Source organism: Condylura cristata, unplaced genomic scaffold (assembly GCF_000260355.1).
Source record: "Condylura cristata isolate star-nosed mole 26May11 unplaced genomic scaffold, ConCri1.0 scaffold00024, whole genome shotgun sequence".
Classification (NCBI taxonomy): Eukaryota; Metazoa; Chordata; class Mammalia; order Eulipotyphla; family Talpidae; genus Condylura; species Condylura cristata.
In genome coordinates this window covers 29,631,321-29,649,897 of record NW_004567125.1, presented here as the reverse complement: position 1 = coordinate 29,649,897, position 18,577 = coordinate 29,631,321, and the positions used below count along the sequence as shown (strand labels likewise).

Below are 18,577 nucleotides of genomic sequence, written 5' to 3'. Positions count from 1 at the left end.
GTCTTGTCACCCAGAAATGGACGTGCACTTCTGTGGAAGCTCTAGTGTTGCCCTATTATTTCTGCTGTGCTCTATTCTTCTTTCAATCTGCCTGTGGCTCCCCCACTGCCCTCCCCATAAAACCTCTCACCTCCATCAGCCCTTCTCTCTCCCTTATTCAGTTACAGCCACACTAACCTCCCCACCTCAGAGCCTTTCTTTGTACACATGCATTGCTGCCTGGCACAGCCTCCTCACTACCCTCCCCACTTTGGCCCCTCTTGAGCTGGTGCCTTTCTGGAAACAGGTTTCAGTTCACACTGTCACCTCTTTAGGAAGACCATCCCACACCCCATCCCATCATCCGTGTGCTGTGTCTCTGCTGCACCCTTGAAGTTTGCTTTATTTGTGTGTGACCCTGTTTGTCTGTCTCTCATCATCCCTGAGCCTCCCTGCTCTGCTTCAGCTTCCCCTAAATGTTTTTGAATGTGCACCTGAATAAATTAAGCAGCACACTAAGTGGTTGGTTGGCGGGAAGGCCAGTTCCCCCAAGCCCAATGGCCTCTCCTGGGCCCCCAGCCAACCTTCCTACAGCTGCAGGCTGGGGAAGAGAGGGAGAAAGGCTGGCTTGGGCTTATCTATCCCTCCCACCTTAGCCTGAGGAAGTTTGCCTGTGCAGTGGGTGGGGCTCCCACCCAAATTGGGTGGGTGGGTGGAGGAGTACAGCTGAAGACCCTCCCCCCACTTTCCAGTGGCTGCACTGCGTGGGTTTCTGTTCCTGTTCTGCCACTACAGGTGAGCCTGAGTGTCCTCACCTGAACTGAGCTAACTAAATTGCTCAGCTTAGGGATGTCTAGTGCATAGTGACCTACTAATCACTTGTTGGTGACCTGGGAATGTGGAAGGTACCTCTGATGCTGAGTGCTCTGGAACTGTGTTCTGACCTCTCTGCGGCTTTTGGAGGCCGAGTGAGCTCGCCTTAAGACTGCAGTTGGCTGTCATCACTGAGTGCTCAGAATGTGTCCTCCTGCCAGGGAAGGGCCCAGAGTTACAGGCTGCAAACATCACTGAGTGGTAAGTCCTGTAAGTGCCACTTCAGATGAGATGGACTCAACTGATATTTGAGGAGTCAGAGTAGAACAGAAACCCAACTCAGCCTGCCTTAACCTCTTCATCTACTGCCACCATGCTAACCTGACCCTGGTTTTGTCTCAGTTGCTTGAGCCTGTCACTGGGCCTGGGCCTGGCTCATAGCCACCCTGTCAGATGATTCCTGGAATCCCCGATGGGTCGAGGAAACCAGAGCAATGAGGACAATGTCTTGCCCAGGACCAGCCAGGAAAAGCTGGGATCCCAGGCACCTTAGCCAATTGCACCCAAGTTCCTGTGGTGGGGTGTCAATGGCTAATGCCAAGGGGCACTGCCTACCATTGTTGGAAGGCTGTAGGGAGGTCTGCTGGCGCCAGCCTGCTGCGAGGCAAATAGAAATCAGAGCCTAGCCAGTATCTGGCACCATCCAGATTGCTGGGCTGCTGCCTGACCCTTGCCTCAGTTGGCAGTGCCCTGCGGGAACCGTGGGACCTCTCAGAATCATGCAGTCTCCTCCCAGGGCCTGGCAGGTGGGTGCTTGGGGGTGGAGACTCCTCCAACATAAATATCTCCCTCTTGGTTAGCAAGCCACACCCACAGTTGGTCTATGTCCACATTCCATGAAGTGCAGTTTACAGAGAGGGAAACAGGTCTCCATCACCGCACAGCCAGCGCTCACTGTGGACCAACGTAGTTGTGAGTGTTTTACTTCCATTTATTTTGTCTATGCTCCCAGTAGCCCCGGGCGGTAGTCGGAGAAACAAGGCAAAGGCAGGACTGAAAATCCTGTATCTGGCAAGTAAAAATGAACGGGGATGGAATCTAGCCTTGGGTCCTTCCAGCAAGGAATACTTGTCCCTGAGGCTTGGCTTTCTCAGCTGTAAGGCAGTGCTGTCATCCCCATCTGGATGAGATGGTGTTTCAGAGGCTCCTGGCCCTGCGAGGACCGTCTGACACCCGTGGGTGTCAGCTTCTTCTTCTTCTCCAAATCGTGGAGACCCAGGCCTAAGAGTTGCAGGGATACGAACTGCAGCTGGGAGGTTTGGGCCCAGGCAGGAACATCGCGGAAATATCAGAGAATGTCCTCGGCTAGTGACTTCCAGAGTGTGTGCTTCATTTCCTCTGTACAGAGGCCCTCTGTGGATTAAGCATGGAGGCTGGGGTCAGGGTGGCACAGCCCTGAAATGTGAACCCTTGTTAAGACAGAGCTCAGCTTTGCTCCCTGCAGGAATCGCCTAGTTCTGAACTTGACTCAACCAACCCCACCTGCACAGAGGAAATGAGAGCCAGTCACTGGGAACATTTGTAACCCCTTCTACCCCAGAGTGCAGTTGGTGAGTCAGAATGGGTTGGCCAAGTACAGACTGCAGGTGTCCTCCCCAACTGTCTACAGAGTCCCAGAACCACACCTCATAAACAGATTTGCAGGCAAAAGGTGACAGCAGAGGGACAAATGCTTTCTTAAGAAAGTCAAAACAGGTATATAAATTCAGGAGATCCTGAGGAAAAACCAAGTTGTAGGAACCTTTGTCCCAGGAGAAACAGGCCAAGGATATGGGCAGGCCAATGCCAGAAAGACATCTATCCCAGGCTTCTTGAGTCCCCACAGCTGTTCTCTGACACTGACTTACTCCCCTTCCGGAGAGTAGGCCGCCTAAATTCACACCCACTTTGGCCGCTTAAGTGCTGTGTGACTTTGGGAGTTTGACCTCTGTGGGTTACGGTGTTTGTAAAACGGGGCCAGGGTCTCGTTTACCGGAGGTTGTGATTAATTTAAAAGACTTAGCCGGAAGGAGGCCCGACAGGGACGTCACTGGGTCCAGCATCGGGGCGCGTCTGCACTGGGTCTGCGCTCAGAGCGGTCAAACTGGCTCAGAACGAGCAGGGTCCACCTACTTCCAGGCCTTCACACCGCCAAGCCGCGCTGGGCCGGTCGTGCCCTCCAGCGAGCCTCTGGCTCTCCGCGTCACCTGTCCGGAAACAGTGGGAGTGAGGGAATGGCGTGGCTCCGAGCTGGGAGGCCGGAGCGCCGGACTCTTGGCCACAGCCTCAGAAGACCCCGCGCGGGGCATCCGAGGCCATTTCGGCCCCCGCGCTCCGGCCCAAACTCTGCACCTTGCACGCCCCGCTCGAGCCGCCCGTGGGGCCTGCGATTGGCCTTTGCACCTGCCTATCTTTAGCATCAAGCCATTCTCCGACGTCCTCCGGGCTACGCCCTCCGTTCCCGCAGCGCCAGTCGCGCCAACCTCGTCGGTGCCCCGCCCTTGCTCCCTTGAGATTGATAGTCAGGGCTGCCCGTCTTTCCCCAGGGCTCCAATCTTCACGCGCCGCAGGCTCTCGCCTCTCAGCGCCTCTCCCCCCACCCCCGAGCTCCTGCAGCCCGCCTCTGACCCTCAGCGATTGGCTTTAGAGCTGCCTGTCCGCTCACAGTCGGCGAATCCTTCCAGACCCCCACGATGATTGGCCACTGCAGAGCGAATCGGAGCTCGTCTTGGCCCCGCCCTCGGCGCGCGCTGGGAGGGGGGCAATGCTCGAGGCGGGGCCTGGCGGCGGCGGCGGCGGCGGCGGCGGCGGCGGCGGCAGCGGCAGCAGCAGCACGTCCCGGCCGGTGAGGGGCGCGAGGGTCTAGGGGCCGTGAGTCACTGGGCGCCAAGGGCGCTGACCTGTCGGGGGACACGAGGGCGGGCGGGGCCGGGAGTGACAGCGGTGTCGCGAGGTCCGGGAGAGGTTGAAATCCCCCGACCCCTACCGCACGCGTCGGATCCGAAACCCTCACTGATCAACCCTTACACCTGAGCCTGTCCACCTCGCTGACAGTCCCCACATGCCCGGGCTGCGTTCCCCGGTGCCCCGCACGATTGGTGCTACACCCCTACGGGCACCTGAACCTGCGTCCCCACTGATGCGTCCCCCCACACAGCTGACACCTCATCGCCCACTCATGGGCTCCCATATCACTTGAGACCCTGCCTCTGGATCACACCCCAGGGGTGCACACCCTCCCCCTCAAAAGCACCTAAGCCTGTGATCTCATGGCCAGGACTTACACCTGGTCCTGTTACTACCCCCTCACGGATTTGCTCACTTCCAGGACTGCCCCTCCCACCACCCCTTCACTTCTGCAACCTGGATGGTACGATGGTACCCCCCAACTTCCCACATCCCTGCCCTGTGTCCCAGCAAACCCCTTTCACATACCTCTGGGTGTGTGACCCACCCTTACCCTTTTACACGTGTGCCTTAAGTCCCTCTCTGTAATCCTCCCTACCTAAATCTTGGCATCACAGAATGACTGGACCTCCTCCAAAGAAAAGCCCACCCAGAAGTTATCTTTTCATTTATAAAGGCAAAGTGATTTCCTGGATTAGAATAAACCCATGCCATAAAAATTAGAATGATCTCCATCTTACCAGCTATAGACCTCAAGTGATTTGCTTTGGGAAGGCACAGGACCCCCTCCCTCCCCCCCCCCCCCCCCACTTTCCCTCAGCATTGCAAACCCTTGACTGACTTACCCCATTTTGCCTATCTGTTGTGTTTCTCTTGGAAGGATTGGCAAAGAAGGGCCCCCAGCCCTCCTGCAGCTGTTCTCAGGAGTCACGACTTTGGGTCTGGAAAGGTTGGGTTGAAAGGGGTGACCCAAGGCTGGGGAGCTGGTGCCTGGCCCCCAGGGGATGGGGGGGTGGGGTCAGGATTACTGCAGGGGCAGGACTTGGGCTTCAACACTTAGAGTTCCCAGCCTCAGGGTCACCTGGCCAGACTTGCTGGACTCTCACCCCAGCTCTTACAAATGGAGGCCCCTCACTGACAGGAGATAGCTCCTCCAGCACCTGAAGCCACTGAACAGGAAGAGTAAGGAAACACTCTGATGTGAGGGAGCTAATGTTTCAGCTTCTTAAAGCTAAACATTCTGCCAAGGCTTCTGCCAAAGCTAGAGCCTGTGTGGGACTAGGAAGCATGTTTTTTTATTTGTTTGTTTGTTTTTCTGGAACTTTTCAAGTTCCCTGGCGTATACAGCATAGAGGTTTTGGTTGTTAAGCAAGTAACTTTACGCCTTTTCCTGTAAGGCTTGCACAGTTCCTCTTACCCTCCTCCTGTCTCCCTGCAAAGATGGTATCAGAATGTTCTAGAGGGGCATGTCACCTTGAGCTTCTCTTCTGGAAACTGAACCCAATGGCACTTTCTGTCCAAATTCAAAAAGTCATTTGAAATATGTGTGTATGTATATGTAGATAGATATGTGTTGTACATGTATCACATATTTGTATACATTTTAATGTATGTATTAATCTTTTATATGTAAGTATATAAATACATTTCGACAAGGTAATGTAGATGGTTTAAAAAAAAAGATCAAAGAGTATAGGTAGGCATGCAGTGAAAACTGGGCAGCCCCCTTCATTTTTAGCTTCTGTGTGTCCTTCCAGAGATTGTCTGTGGCATAATGGAGGGGTGTGTATCCCCATATACACCTTAAATCATTAGTAAATTTACATTAGATTTTATCAGATGGTATGCCTATTTTGTAATCAGTCTATTGCTGATGTTTTTTTTTTTTTTTGAGTTGTCACCCATATTCTGCTTTTACAAACCAAGCTGTTATGAATAGATGGAGTCACGAATCAGCAAATATGCCTTGAAAGTGGAGCTCCAGCATTACACAGGCACCTCAGACCTCCCGTCTTTATGGGCGGAACCTTCTGTGGAGCAGCAGGGTCAAAGTGCTTGTCCACCTAATTGGTTAATGTCTCTACAGAGGCTGTGCTATTGTCAGTCTGTCAGCTTGGAGGTGGAATACCTGCTTTCTCCCCTGTGGTCTGGATTATCAAGTATTTGTTCTCTCCAATTTGATGAGTGAGAAAAAAGCCTGAGAGATCCTTTTGAACATCACTTCCTGCTTCCTACCCAACTCTGAGGTGTTCTGGCCTCAAGGTGGTGATGGTGACTAAATCTTAGCCTTCATTTCTCCACAGTCTGACTAAAGTACAATCCAGAAAATATTTGAGTCCTTCCTCTGTAAGGCTCTGAGAGAAACTTTGCTGGTGGGGATGGAGGTGGGGGTTCCTTGCAAGAAAAAGGGAGGCAGGCATGGCCTGGAGTCTCAGGAGGAGATCCTGAGACCTTGACATAAGGAAGACAGTGCCTAGAAGAACTGTTTAACTCTTGCTTGTTTTGTTTTGTTTTTTCACTTGGATTGTGCCAAGAAGATGAGATGGAGACAAGTCAAATGTTAAAGCTTTTGGGAAAGAGTCTAAGAGTCTTTTGGTTTTTTGTGGTGCTGTAGGTGAATGTGTCATCTAGTAGGGTGAGGCTGCTGCCCACATCAACTATGTTCTTTCTTAGATTTTGGCAAGTATTTGGAGGAATACTAAGGTGATTGGACCTATTAGCTTGTTTGGGTTTCACAAACCAGCTTTTTAAAAATGCATTGGGAGCCTAGCTGGGTACAGAAAGGTATTAAAATTTTTAAGGGTGAAGTGCTTCATGATAAAAAGCATATAATATGACATATGAATAGAAAGAAGGTATAAAAAATAGTAAAGAAGAACAACCAGGTCTAGAAGCAGAACCTTCCCCCAACCCCCACCCCCCAGGCCCATCCCTGGTCACTGTGTGTGTTCTATTTTTAAAAGGTGCTTGTCAACATTTTCTTTACTCAGTACCTTTGCTGCCTCATTTTTTGAACCCAAGAACCCAGAGCTGGATTCTGCCCGCAGGGTAGCCTGTGAGGTCTAGAGGAAAGAGTGACCACAGAGTGTGGGGAGGTCACTATGAAGGGATGGGCCAGTGCTGGGGGCTTGGTTTCACATTCTTGCTGAATTCTTTTCCTGGGACTACTGCAAATCACCACACACCGGGTGCCAAAATTCTTGCACTTAAACCTAATTCCCAGCATGAGATATATGGAGTTTGGGCCTTTAGGAGGTGATTAGGTAATGAGATTGGGACTCCCTATAAATGAATGGGATTTGTGCCCTTATAAAAGACCCCAAAAAAGCTCCCTCACCCATTTCACCATGTAAGGATGTAATAAGGTGATCATTTGTGAACTAGGAAAAGGGCTCTCACCAGACACAAAATCTTCTGGGGCCTTGATCTTGGACAGCCTCTAGAACTATGGGAAGTACATTTTTGTTGTTTAGAAGCACCCCACCCCACTAGGTGGTATTTTGTTATAGTGGCCCCATACAGAAGGTTTGGTTCCTAACTGGGACCCTATTGAAGAATCTGATCCCGTTTCCTCTCTGGCTGCTGTCAGTCCTTGGGGTTCCTTAGCTTGTTACCCTATCAATCTCCCTCCATCTACAAATGGCCCTCTCCCCTGTGAGTCTTTGCTTCTCATAAGGACATCTTGCATTGGATTTAGGGACTCCAAATAAGATAAACTGAGATTTAAGGGAGATGGGTTGACCCTGCTGGCTTCCAGCTTCATAACGACACACAACCCATTGGTGGTCAGGCCTCAACATGGTGGCTGGTGGCTGTTAAGCTGGCAAGGGGGTGCAGGAACATACTGGCCAGAGACAAATGGTGGCGGACCCTGAATGTCAGATGGGTGATGGGATGGGTGATGGTGATGGCCTAGGAGAGTACTTGCTGAGAGTACTTCCTAAGCCGTCAGCTGCAAGGCAGTGCCACTCAAGCTTTGTTCAGTACTCTGGGGAGATGAACTAGAGGAAGCCTGGCTGACAGGTTAATACAGAGCCCTCTTGGTGTGGGGTTGTGGGCTGAATGTCAAGAGTTAGGAATCAGGTATCTGCTCTGCAGGGCAAGGTGGTGGGGACCGACATTTAATCCATGCTGCTGGGCAGTGTCCACTGAGCTCCATCCTAGCCCTCCTTGGTGAGCACCAGGGAGAAGTGTACTTACCCATGACCCTGAAGCAGCACCAAACCTGAGGAGATAGTGATGCGTGAAGAAACTGAGGCCCTGGAAGATTTAGTGGCACATCCCAGGTCATATACTAGACCTTGTCTTTCCACATCGCTGGGAGTCTGTGCCTGCTCTCCCTTGGGCTATGTGTGACAATAATTGTTGCTGCTTCCTGTGAAGGATGCTTCTTGTGTGTATGTGTCGCTTCTCCTCGGATGATATGGATGCTGAGCATGACCCAGAATCCACGTGCACTTAGGCTAGGGTGAAGACCAGTATAGCTTCCCAGTGTAGCTGAGAATTACGGAGTGCTCAGGCCAGACCAGGCCAGCTAACTGTGGAGAGGTAAGGGACTTCGAAGGATGTACATTAAAGAATGCAGAGAAATTTGCTAGGACTGGGGTGAGGAGCTAGAGCCAAATCAGAACTTGGCACATCTGGAAAGTTAGTTCATTCATCTAGTGCCTTGACTGGCTGTGAAGGATGCAGAGGGCTTGCCAGGCATGGGGTTGGGGAGTGCAGCCAAAGCAAAACTTGGCATGTCGGGAAAGCTGCATCCAGCATTTATGTGAGTAGGTGTGAAGATTTTGCTGAAATTTGTGGGAGAACACGATGCCTTTGGGGTGAGGATATTATGCAAACACCACGTGCCGTTGGCAACACTTTCACAAGCACTGCGGACAGTGATTGACATGAGAGCATAGGGATCTTCCAGGACATGAATGCCTGCCTGTATGTATGTCTGGCCTGAGAGGCTACTGCATGGACGACAGTGACCAGAGTCTGTCTGAGACTTCGCGGTGGCGAGTGCAGTGGGGAGAATGCTGCAGCCAGCAGAGTTAGGGTTAACAGGGAAAGGCCATCATGTACGGCTTCCATCTCCTAGGCAGAAGTTGGTGCCCATTAGCGGGAAGGAAACCAGCCTTTATCAACGGGCAGAGTGGATAGTAATTGGCTTCCGTTTACCCAGCAATTATGGATGTGTTCCCAGGCTGCTTATAAACTCTATTGACCAAGAAACTGCCACCTTGTTTGTGCAAATATTTCTTGAGTCCCACAGGTTGCAATGTCAGTTATGAGGTGCCACTACCATGTACACAGTGGTGGCCCCTGCCAGGGCTTCTGAGGGAGTCAGGCACAAGCATGTATTTGCGTGTTTATGTGTGTCTGCTATGAGGGTGTGTGTACATTGTGTGATTGTGTGTGTGGAACAGAAACACCATGAAAAGATGAGCATTTGTTATTTTGGGCAAATCTAGGAACATTGCCACCGTGCCGTGCTGGATGCCCTCCATGCTTAGCATCCAGTTTTTACCCTACTGCCAGGGAGACTCTGCATCTAACACAGTGATGGGCACTTGTCAGAGGGTTGGAGAGAAACCTGGAAGCATCTGGAGTCACAGGGTACCTTTGTCTATGGTCAGAGTACAGCTCAGGGTGGAAAAGTGTAAGGAAAATATACAGGCCAGGCCCCATAGTGTTGGGGACAGAACCCCACCCCAATCTGGCTGACCTCGAAAGGGGGCTTTCTGTGCTTGAGGTTGAAAGTCCACCGCTTCCTGCACTGTTGACTCCTGGGACAGCTGAAGATACCCTCCTCTCCTTCCTGACTGTGTCCACTGTCCTTAGATCTCCCACTCCCTTACTCCCTGAAAAGAGGACTTTGTTGGCCCAGGGGCTCCCTTGAAAGTCCCTTTGGGTTCAGCTCTCAGAACCCAGGAGTGAGAGTGCTCATGACTGAGCAGGATTACCCAGGTCACACTGGGGTAAAGAGGGAGGCCATGCCTCGTTCCCCAAGGTGACAGGGTCAGGGAGGTGGCTACCCAGGATGCCTGTTCAGGGGCGGCAGATGGCCTTCCTGCTGGGGCTTTTAGTCTTACTGAACCCAATGGGAGTTCTCTCCCACAAAGGCGAAAGTGAGCCGTTGAAGGCGAGGTAGGTCCACCGCCTGGGCCCCTTAGAGCAAAGCCCCACTCCTCAGGAATTACCAGCCTGGTGCCTGCCTGCCTTCAGGCGCTGCTTGTTGGTCTAGAGGCACTGGGCCAGTGTGAGGTTTTGTTTTGATTTTACTGTTTGAATATTTTTCATTGAGGTATAACTTTCATGAAGTTAAGCGAACAACTCCGAAATATGTGTACATGTGTTCACACTTGTAACCACGTCCAGATCAGTTCAAGCTCCCAGTTTCTCCTCTGTGCCCCATCCTTGCATTATCTCCCCCTGCCCCCACCCCCACAAACCCCATTCTGGTCCCTATGACTGCTAATGCATTTTGTCTATCCTTATATATTCTTTAAATGTAGTGAAATATTAAATTCATGATCCTAATCACGTTTAAATGTTCAGTTCAGTGGTGTCAGGCAGGTTCACGTTGATGTGCACCATCACCACCCTCCAGCTCCAGAATTTTCTCATCTTCCCAAACTGACATTCTGTACTAAGACCCTGGCACCCACCATCCTTCTTGGGAGCTCCAAGAGTCTCGTATAAGTGGAATCCTACAGTATCTGCCTTTATGACTGGCTTATTCACTCAGCATTGTGCTCAGGCTCCCCGTGTTGTAGTATGAGTCAGAATTCCAGGCTAAACATTATTTACAGTGTGCAGATGAACCGCATTGCCACGGGCTTGGATCACATGTGGACAGTGGCATTTGGCGCAGTCTGCCCTCTTCTCTTCCCACTGTTGGTGAGCCCCCTGGGTCTCTGCATGTCCTGTGGCACCCTGTGTGTGGCTGCACTGCCTGTGTGCACCTGCTCCGTGGCGGACTTCAGGGCTGTGTCCACAGTGTCCGTGTCGTTGCTGTAGGAGATGACACTGCTGTGGCAGGCTCAGACCCCCTAGGAAACCCACAGGCAACTCCAGGTTCGAGACCCTGGGAAGAGGCTTTGGGAAGGCTGGTGGCTTGGGGGGCAGGAGCTAGGTTCAGAGGTGGAAGCACCAGGCAGTGTGGGAAGTGGCTGTTTGACCTTGGACTGAGACTGCAGTGAACTCTTTCCCACCGGTGTGGCCTCGGCCAGTGTGCCTGTTTGACCTTCGGGACCAGCCTGGGGCCTCCCCAGTGCTGTTTTCACTGTGGTAGCCCTCCGCACTGCCACCTGCCAGTGCATTCCAGGAAGCCCTCCTGGATCCCAGACACACCCCCACTCCCGTCTTCCCACACCGCCCCCCAGCTGCCCCTACTCTCTCAATGGCGCGTGTACACAGCAGTATGCCCTTAATCCAGCAGGGAGAGTGGGCCCATTAGTAAAGGGAGGCCCAGGTGCCACTGAGACCTGGCCATCCTGCCAGAGGAGCGCATGCAAGTGGGAGCTCAGGCAGGTTTTTGATGCCAAATAAATGGTAAAAAGTTACCATGTTACCCATTTTAAAAGTATACAGTTCCATGGTTTTCAGGATATTCACAGATATGTGCCACCATCCCCTTTTAGAACATTTTGCCATCCCAACCCCATAAGCAGTCACTCCCGTCCCCTCCCCCAGTCCCTGACAGCCACTGATCTGCTTCCATCTGTGGACTTGCCTGTCCTGGATGCTTCAGATAAGTGGATCACACACTACGTGGCCTTTTGTGTCTGGCCTCTCATCCTGATGGCTGGCGCCCCTGCACCGTCACCCTGCTCCCTCTGGTGATGGAAACCTTGGCTAAGGGGCACATCAATTTGCAGAAATTCTGGGTGAAGTGGTGTTGAGGCTCGCTTTGGAAGCGGGAGCTCCATGATGCTGCGGCTTTGGACCCCCTGTCTCCCCAGGGAGACAGCCCTGTGCCAGGGCTGGGCTTCTCCCCTCCCCTTGGTCTCAGACCAGTTTCTCCAGGTCTCTTGGGCACTTGGGGAGATAAACCAGTGACCATACCACCCCCAGTGTTAGCCTTAATGACTACCACCATAGGGATCTCGGGCAGGGACGCTGCCTCAGTTTCCCTGTCTGTAAAGCTTTGCACTGGTTAAGGCTGGCCAGGTTAGAGAGCCCAGAAGCAAAGGGATTTACTAAGTCACAGCTGCTGTTGTACCGCCACGTTGAGCATCTATCTCATCCATCTCCCTTCCACAAGCAGAGCCAGAGGCAGGTCCCAGGTGACCTCAGCCCGAGGCCCTGCAGTTGCTAGTTCAGGGTCAGGATGTACTGTCCGGACTACAAACCAAGCAGCTCCGCTGGCTGCCAGTGCCTTTCCCAGACCCGTGACCCTGAACCCTTGGTTGCAAGGAGCCCGTTCACCAGCAGGCCCCTCCATGGTCACAGATGTCGGGAACATTTCTCTAAGGTCTTTGCCATGTCCCCAAAACTCCTGATTTTTCTCAAAGCATTTTTTCTTTAGGTTTTTTTCAGTAATCTTAGAAAAGTTAAAGTAGCAGAGTTCTGTGTGCCCTTGAGCCAGCACCCAGTCTCAGTATCTTTTAGGAGACTGTTGCCTGATCCAAAAATTGGCATTGACACATACTGGAAATATACCTCCACACCAAATTCCGATTACAACCCCCCCTTTTTCCCACGGTCCTTACTCTGGTCCAGCTCCCATGTCACACTCAGTCCCCAGTCTCTGTCCCCCAGTACCTTTCTTGACATCGCAGCCTATCTTCTGCCTACCCATCTCATTTTCCTCATGGGGTACATCCAGCTCCTGGAGATTACACTGGGCTGTGTGCCTCTGTCAGGACTGCCTCCCACACATACACCCCCAAGCACTATTGTGTCTTCCCCAGGGTGCCATACCTGTCGGAGACATGGTGTAGTGTGTCCTGTCACCTGTGGTCTTGATCTCTCTCTCTTGGTCAACATGGGAGTCTGCTCAGTTTCCTCTCCCAGAGAAATTATAAAGTGTCTTGTGGGGAGATACCCAGAGACCACCAAACAACCAGCTTCTCACTGTATTTTCACATCCGTCCATGGCTCTGATGGCAGCAGTGGGTAGTGGCATCTGCCTTGTGGCTTGTATGGTGATGATATGAAATGCTATCATTTATTCATTTACTCGTAGAAATTAACAAAGACACCCAAATAAGAAAAGAAACCTTTGTCTGAACTTTCGAGAGCAAGGGTATCAAACACCCACTTTGCTTGGCTGAGACTTGTAGGCAGGTGGGCACAGGAAAACTTTTCTAGAGAAGGGAAGGCGCTCTGTGCCAGAGGAAGCCGTGGCATGAGAAGTGGGGCAGCCAGCAAAGAGTGGGCAGCCTGTGTAAAGAGTAACATGTTTTGCTTTCTCTGATTGGTCCTGAATTGAAGAGGGGAGGGGCAAAAATTAGGGAGACTTCAATCTGACTGAGTCCTGTCTCTCTGGGCTGGGTGGTGGCTGCAGGGTAGGGTCAGAGGTCATTGTTGGAGGGGCGCGGGCATGGCCTAGCATGGTCTTAGTGTGTGTTCTTTTCTGAACAGTCCCAGACCCTACCACACCCTCACATAAGCCCCATTCTCCCATGTGATTCCAGGGGGAGAAATGCAGGGCCATGAGTGTTCACCACCCAAGGAGGCTGAGGACCAAGAGAGCGCACACATAACTTCCTGGGGAGACAGGGAGTCCAGAATGTGAGCACTTCTAAGAGACAGGCTCCTGGCTGAACCCCGGGCCCTTGGGGCAGACGCATCACCATCAGTTGGACCTGAGCCTGTGAACTCCATTGTCTTGCACACTTTTTAATATAGAGTTATAGGGCTCACATCCCAACAAGTATGCATGGCAGGGGAGCATCAGTACCTCTGGGGTCCCTGGGGCACACAGAGGGTCACAACTCTCCCCGTCTTTTGCCAAAAACTGATTCTTAAGAGCATTACTTTACAAATGACCCCATGTGCCATTCCTGCTCCTAGCCCCAGATGCTACTTCATATAAATATATCTTTGAGCTTATGAGTGACATGGGTTTGGAGAAGGCCACATGTGGGTTTTGAAGCAAAACCACAGGTCTGTGTCTCTTCACCTGCCAAAAACGATGCCTATGAAGTACCTTATGGTTTCACCTCTTCTTGAAAGACCAGCCAGGCCCTCTGTGTCATCGTCCGGAAGCAGAAGTGTCACTCTGAGCAAGTGTTTCTCCACCTGGCCCCCGCCCCAGGACAAGGCTGTGAATGGTGCCTCCCCCTCACACTCTTCACCTTGGGGGACACGGGGGCACTCATGAATACAGAGCTTTCTGCTGTGGCACGAACTGGGGGAACCTGCTCCAGTGCTGCTGATGTCCCTGTTCCCCTGCTATTAACAATCTACATCCTGTACATTTGTCACAACTACTGAACTGAACTAAGCCAACACCCTGTTCAGACTAACCCACTTTTTCCTTCATGGCCCTTTTCATTTTTAAAAAATTAAATTTATTGATTTATTGAGGAAGTATTTGAATATCCCCGCTAGGTATTGCTACCCTAGTATACCCATCACTGAACCCCCAGGAATCCACTCACATTTGCAGTCTTGTCTCCTCAGGTTCCTCTGGGCTGAGCCTGTTAGCAGGCAGTCTGGGGAGCACCCCAGGACCCTCCACATTGCACGCCCTAAATAGGTTCCGCCATCTACCGCAAAATGACAAAACATTCTCTTAGTGCATAAGACCTGCAGTAGAAAACAGCTTTGACAGAATTAGTGCATAATTAAAAAAAAAAAAGAAGAAGAAGAAAGGATGATAGTTTCCAATTAAGCACCCAAGTTATTCATCTCCACATGGGTAAATACCCAACCAAACTAGGGTGATGCAAAGCAGGACCACTGAGGCCTGAAAGCCTGCCTCAAGCCTAAGGCACCTTCTGTTGGGGAACCACAGGAAAGGAGTAACAGGGGCCACGCACATCTGGATGGGAAAGAGCAAAATAAAATTATAAGATAAGATAGGCCCTCCCTGGTGGCGCAGCAGGTTAAAGCACAGCACTAAGAAGCTTAAGCCACTTCCGCATGAGTTCCATCCCTGCCTGCCTCGGAGGAGATCCACATGGCAAGGCAGACCTCTCCTGACCCGCCCCGCTGCTCCCCTCAGGAGTGCACTTCCTCGATCTGCCTGTTCTGCTCCCGCTCTGTCTCTGGTGACTCCTCTCACCCTCCGCATCTCTGGCCTGTACCCCAGTTCTGTATAAATAAATAAATAAATCTTTAAAAATATATATAAGACAAGATAAAGTCTGCCACTGTCAGCCTCCCCACAGATTTCTCACCCATGTCTCTTCCAAATGTATCTGTCCAAGTCCCCCAAATCCTTGGTGGAAGTCCAAAGCTTCTTCACCTCTCTCTGCTTCACATGCCTCCTCCAAGTCTCCTTCCACCTTTTTTTTTAAAATTATTTTATTTATTTCTGCACACAAGAATTGTGGTACTGGCCAGCGGTACAGGGAGAGGGTGTTAGAGGATTTATCAGAGATAGAGTGGGGAGCAGAACAGGCAGATCTACTGAAATACACTGCTGAGGGGAGCAGCGAGTGACAGGAGAAGTCTGCTGTGCCCTTTGGGTCAGCTCGCTGGCTGGGGATTGAATGCTGCAGTGGCTGCAGACAGATTCATGGTGCTGAGACTTAACTCCTTGCACCTCCAGGGAGGCCCCTCCTTCCACCCCTCTCTAGGTGAGGTAGGGAACCTGAAACCTCCCCTTTCTATGGGAATTACACTATTGCAATTTGACTTCTCACTTTCTGGTTCTGACAACCTTGACATTTTGAGGAGATCTGGCTAGAGCTATGTAGGATGCCCTTAATCATGGTGTGCCTGGTGTTTTTCCTCTTGTTTGAGCAGACTGCATGGCTTGGCGGACCAGAGAGGTGAGGTGTCCTCCCACCACAGTGCCCAGGGCACATGCCTTCAGTATGACTGCCACATGCCCGGACTTTGGAAGGGAGTCCTGGTACCTGCGTAACAGTGTGAAAGGCCTAGAAGGGAATGTTTTAGGTTCTCTGCCTCACCCAAGGAAGGATGAAGCTGGGCAGGGAGAAGCTAAAAATGGCTGGGAAGAGGACTGAGAAGGAGGAAGAAGTGGAGAGAGATGGAGAGATAAACAGAAGACATGGAGCAGACACGGGCAGAATCAGCCACTCTTGCTTTTCTGCTTGGCCTTGTACCAGGTCTTGGGGGGCATGGAAGGAGACACTTAAAAGACACAAAGGTGTGGGCAAGAGGCCCGGGGGGAGACTGACAGTGGAAGCCTTTATCTTACATTCTGATTTTGCTCTTTCCCTCCCAGACTTGCCTGGCCCCTCTGCCCCTTTCCTATGGGTCCCCACCAGAAGGTGCCTTAGGCTTGTGTCGGGCTTCAACAGCCCTGCTGTGGGCCAGTCCTCTTTGACTGGGCATTTGCCCATGAGAATATGGGTAACTTTGGGTGCTTGACTTGGCAACTATATCCTTTCTTTTCTCTTTATTGCACACTAATTCCTTAAAGAAGTTTTCTATTGAAGGTGTTACTCCTATGCATTGGAGTATGTTTTGTCTTTATGCGGTGGATGGCAGAACCCATTTAGAATAGAAGATTTGGAGGTTCTGGGGTACTCCTCATTCTGTCCTACAACACACACACAGACCCTGATGGCAGGGGTTCTGCTCCCCTCTTCCAGGGCAGAGCATCTGCACAAACTATTTGGGATTCTTCTAGGAATTTGGCTCTTCTGGTTTGCTCTTCTCCTCTGTTCATTTTATACAATTATTTATGTCAGGCTGGACTCGGGTATCTGACACCTTGGGTTATATTCCAGTACTGCTCTGTGGATCTTGTAGTTCAGAGTGTTCCAGCTTTCCCTCTTGGGAGCTCTTCATGTCTTCGCCATGTCCATTGTCACCCGTCTTCCCTGGTTGAGTCCCCAGCACCTCAGGGTATACAGACTTATTATTTTGTCTCTTGCTCCATCAGAGAAACAGCCTCTCCGAGCCAAGGCCCGTGTTAGTAGGAAAGAGTGGCAAAGAGCAAGAAAGTGCTTTCTAGACGTTTCTCACCTTGTAGGGGTGGGTGCCTACATCAGGATGCAACTGTGGCATTTGCATCGGTTTACAGGGAAGCCCGTTGATTAAGTGGATAGTTTTAAGGAGTGTGAACTGAGATGAGCACAGTGCACAGCGGTACCTCAGTCATGTCTCATGGACACTGGTCTGCCTGTTCCTTCCTGGGATCCTCACTGTGGTTTGCTTCCAGGGGAGAACCCTCAAGTCTCTGGGACCTTCCCCATAAACTTGGCCTAGAGCCACATAGTAGGACAAAGATTAAGTTTCCTTGGGCAGAGCTTGTCCAAGCCGACAAAGTCCTGTGGGTGGTTGTTTCCTGGTAGGCAGGGAGCATCTGCCTTTTGCTGTGTGACCTCCTCGGGCAACTTAACCTCTCTGAGGTGATACTGGTTAAAAACAACAACGTAAACAACACCACCACCACAGAGACATTTGTAAAGTGAGGTACCAGAGACATGGGAAAGGCTTTGTGAATGGTGAAGTCATCAGGGACGAGGCGTTGGTTGCTGTCCCTCCCCCTCAGAGCCAGAAGCCAGGGTGGGTGCTAGCTCACTAGGTGACAGGTGGAGGTAAGAAGGCGAGGCCCCCTGATTTGTAAGTCTCACCACCCCTTTCGCTCCCCAGGACCGAGTCTCCCACCCTCCCACAGGCCTGGAATGGGTAATGGTGTGAAGGAAGGCTCGGTGCGTGTGCACGAGGATGCGGGCGGCCTGCCCTCCCCCGTCTCTTCCAAGGCAAGTACCCTGCCTCCCGATGGGTGACGGGCTTGTCGCGGGGCCCCGGTTAGCCCTGTTACAAATCACCCCTCCGACACACACTGAGGGCCAGCCCCTGCAAGGCTGTGTGGGTCGTGGGAAATACACTACCCGCATTCACATTTGCTCCAGCCCTCTTTGTGATGGGAATCCAGCCCACCAGACCACTCGACAACAGGTCCCAACATCGTCCCAACTTGGCAAGGGTGTTACAAGTGCTCTTGAACCCATTTTCTCTCGGATTTGAGGATTAGAGAGAATTAGGCAAACTGGAACCGTGTGGGGGAGTTGGATGCTGCCCTTGCATGGACAAAAAGATAGACACTATCTTTAAAGATTCAGATCAGCCATGTTCTTGCTCACCACCGAAGCTGGTAGAGGTTCTCCCTTGAAACCTGGAGTACATACTGACCCAGTCCCCAGCGAAAACCCATCCTGTGCTCAGGGCCTGTTCAGGGCCCCCACGGGCAGTTCTCAAAGTCCACAGGGTCAAAGGCTGAGGTTGTGTCATCCTCAACCCTCCTGACCTTTCCCCGAATTCCAGGTTGCACCATGAAGGCCAAGCAGGTTCTCAGGCCAGCGTGGGGCCACTGCTGCCAGCGTGTGGCCAGCGGGGCAGAGTCCCAGAACAGTTCATCTGTCCCTCCCGGTTAGTGAGCTTCCCGGCAGAGCCCAGGGAGACGTCCAGCTGGACGGGCCCCAGGAAGCACGCAACACCACTAGCCTCCAGTGCGGGCTGGCACAAAGGGCGTTCGTCCACTTGACCAGCTGCTTTGGGGCGCTCACTCGGAAAGATGAGCATTCCGGGTGCGTGTGAGTCACAGTGGCCTGTTCCTGAAAGCACAGACCTGTCAGCGCCGAAGTGCAGCAGTCTTCTCCCCAACCTTCCACGCTTCTCCACCTCCCACCCTTCCACGCTTCTCCACCTCCCGCCCTTCCACGCTTCTCCACCTCCCGCCCTTCCACGCTTCTCC

At 51.9% G+C, this 18,577-nt stretch overlaps 1 protein-coding gene across 2 annotated transcripts in view; it reads left to right on the top strand.

Annotated features, from left to right (window-relative positions):
• Positions 1–1,745: 1,745 nt before the first annotated feature.
• Positions 1,746–18,577, top strand: part of SLC25A42 (solute carrier family 25, member 42) — a 24,918-nt gene continuing 8,086 nt past the window's right edge. Inside the window, exons 1-2 of one of the 2 annotated variants that reach the window (XM_012729248.1) lie at positions 1,746–1,764; positions 17,473–17,582. In XM_012729248.1, the coding sequence (XP_012584702.1) occupies positions 17,505–17,582 (78 nt within the window). In that variant the 5' untranslated portion in view covers positions 1,746–1,764; positions 17,473–17,504. Of the gene's footprint in view, positions 1,765–3,651; positions 3,677–17,472; positions 17,583–18,577 lie in introns of those variants that run through there. The other variant, XM_004688592.2, reaches the window with a different exon arrangement.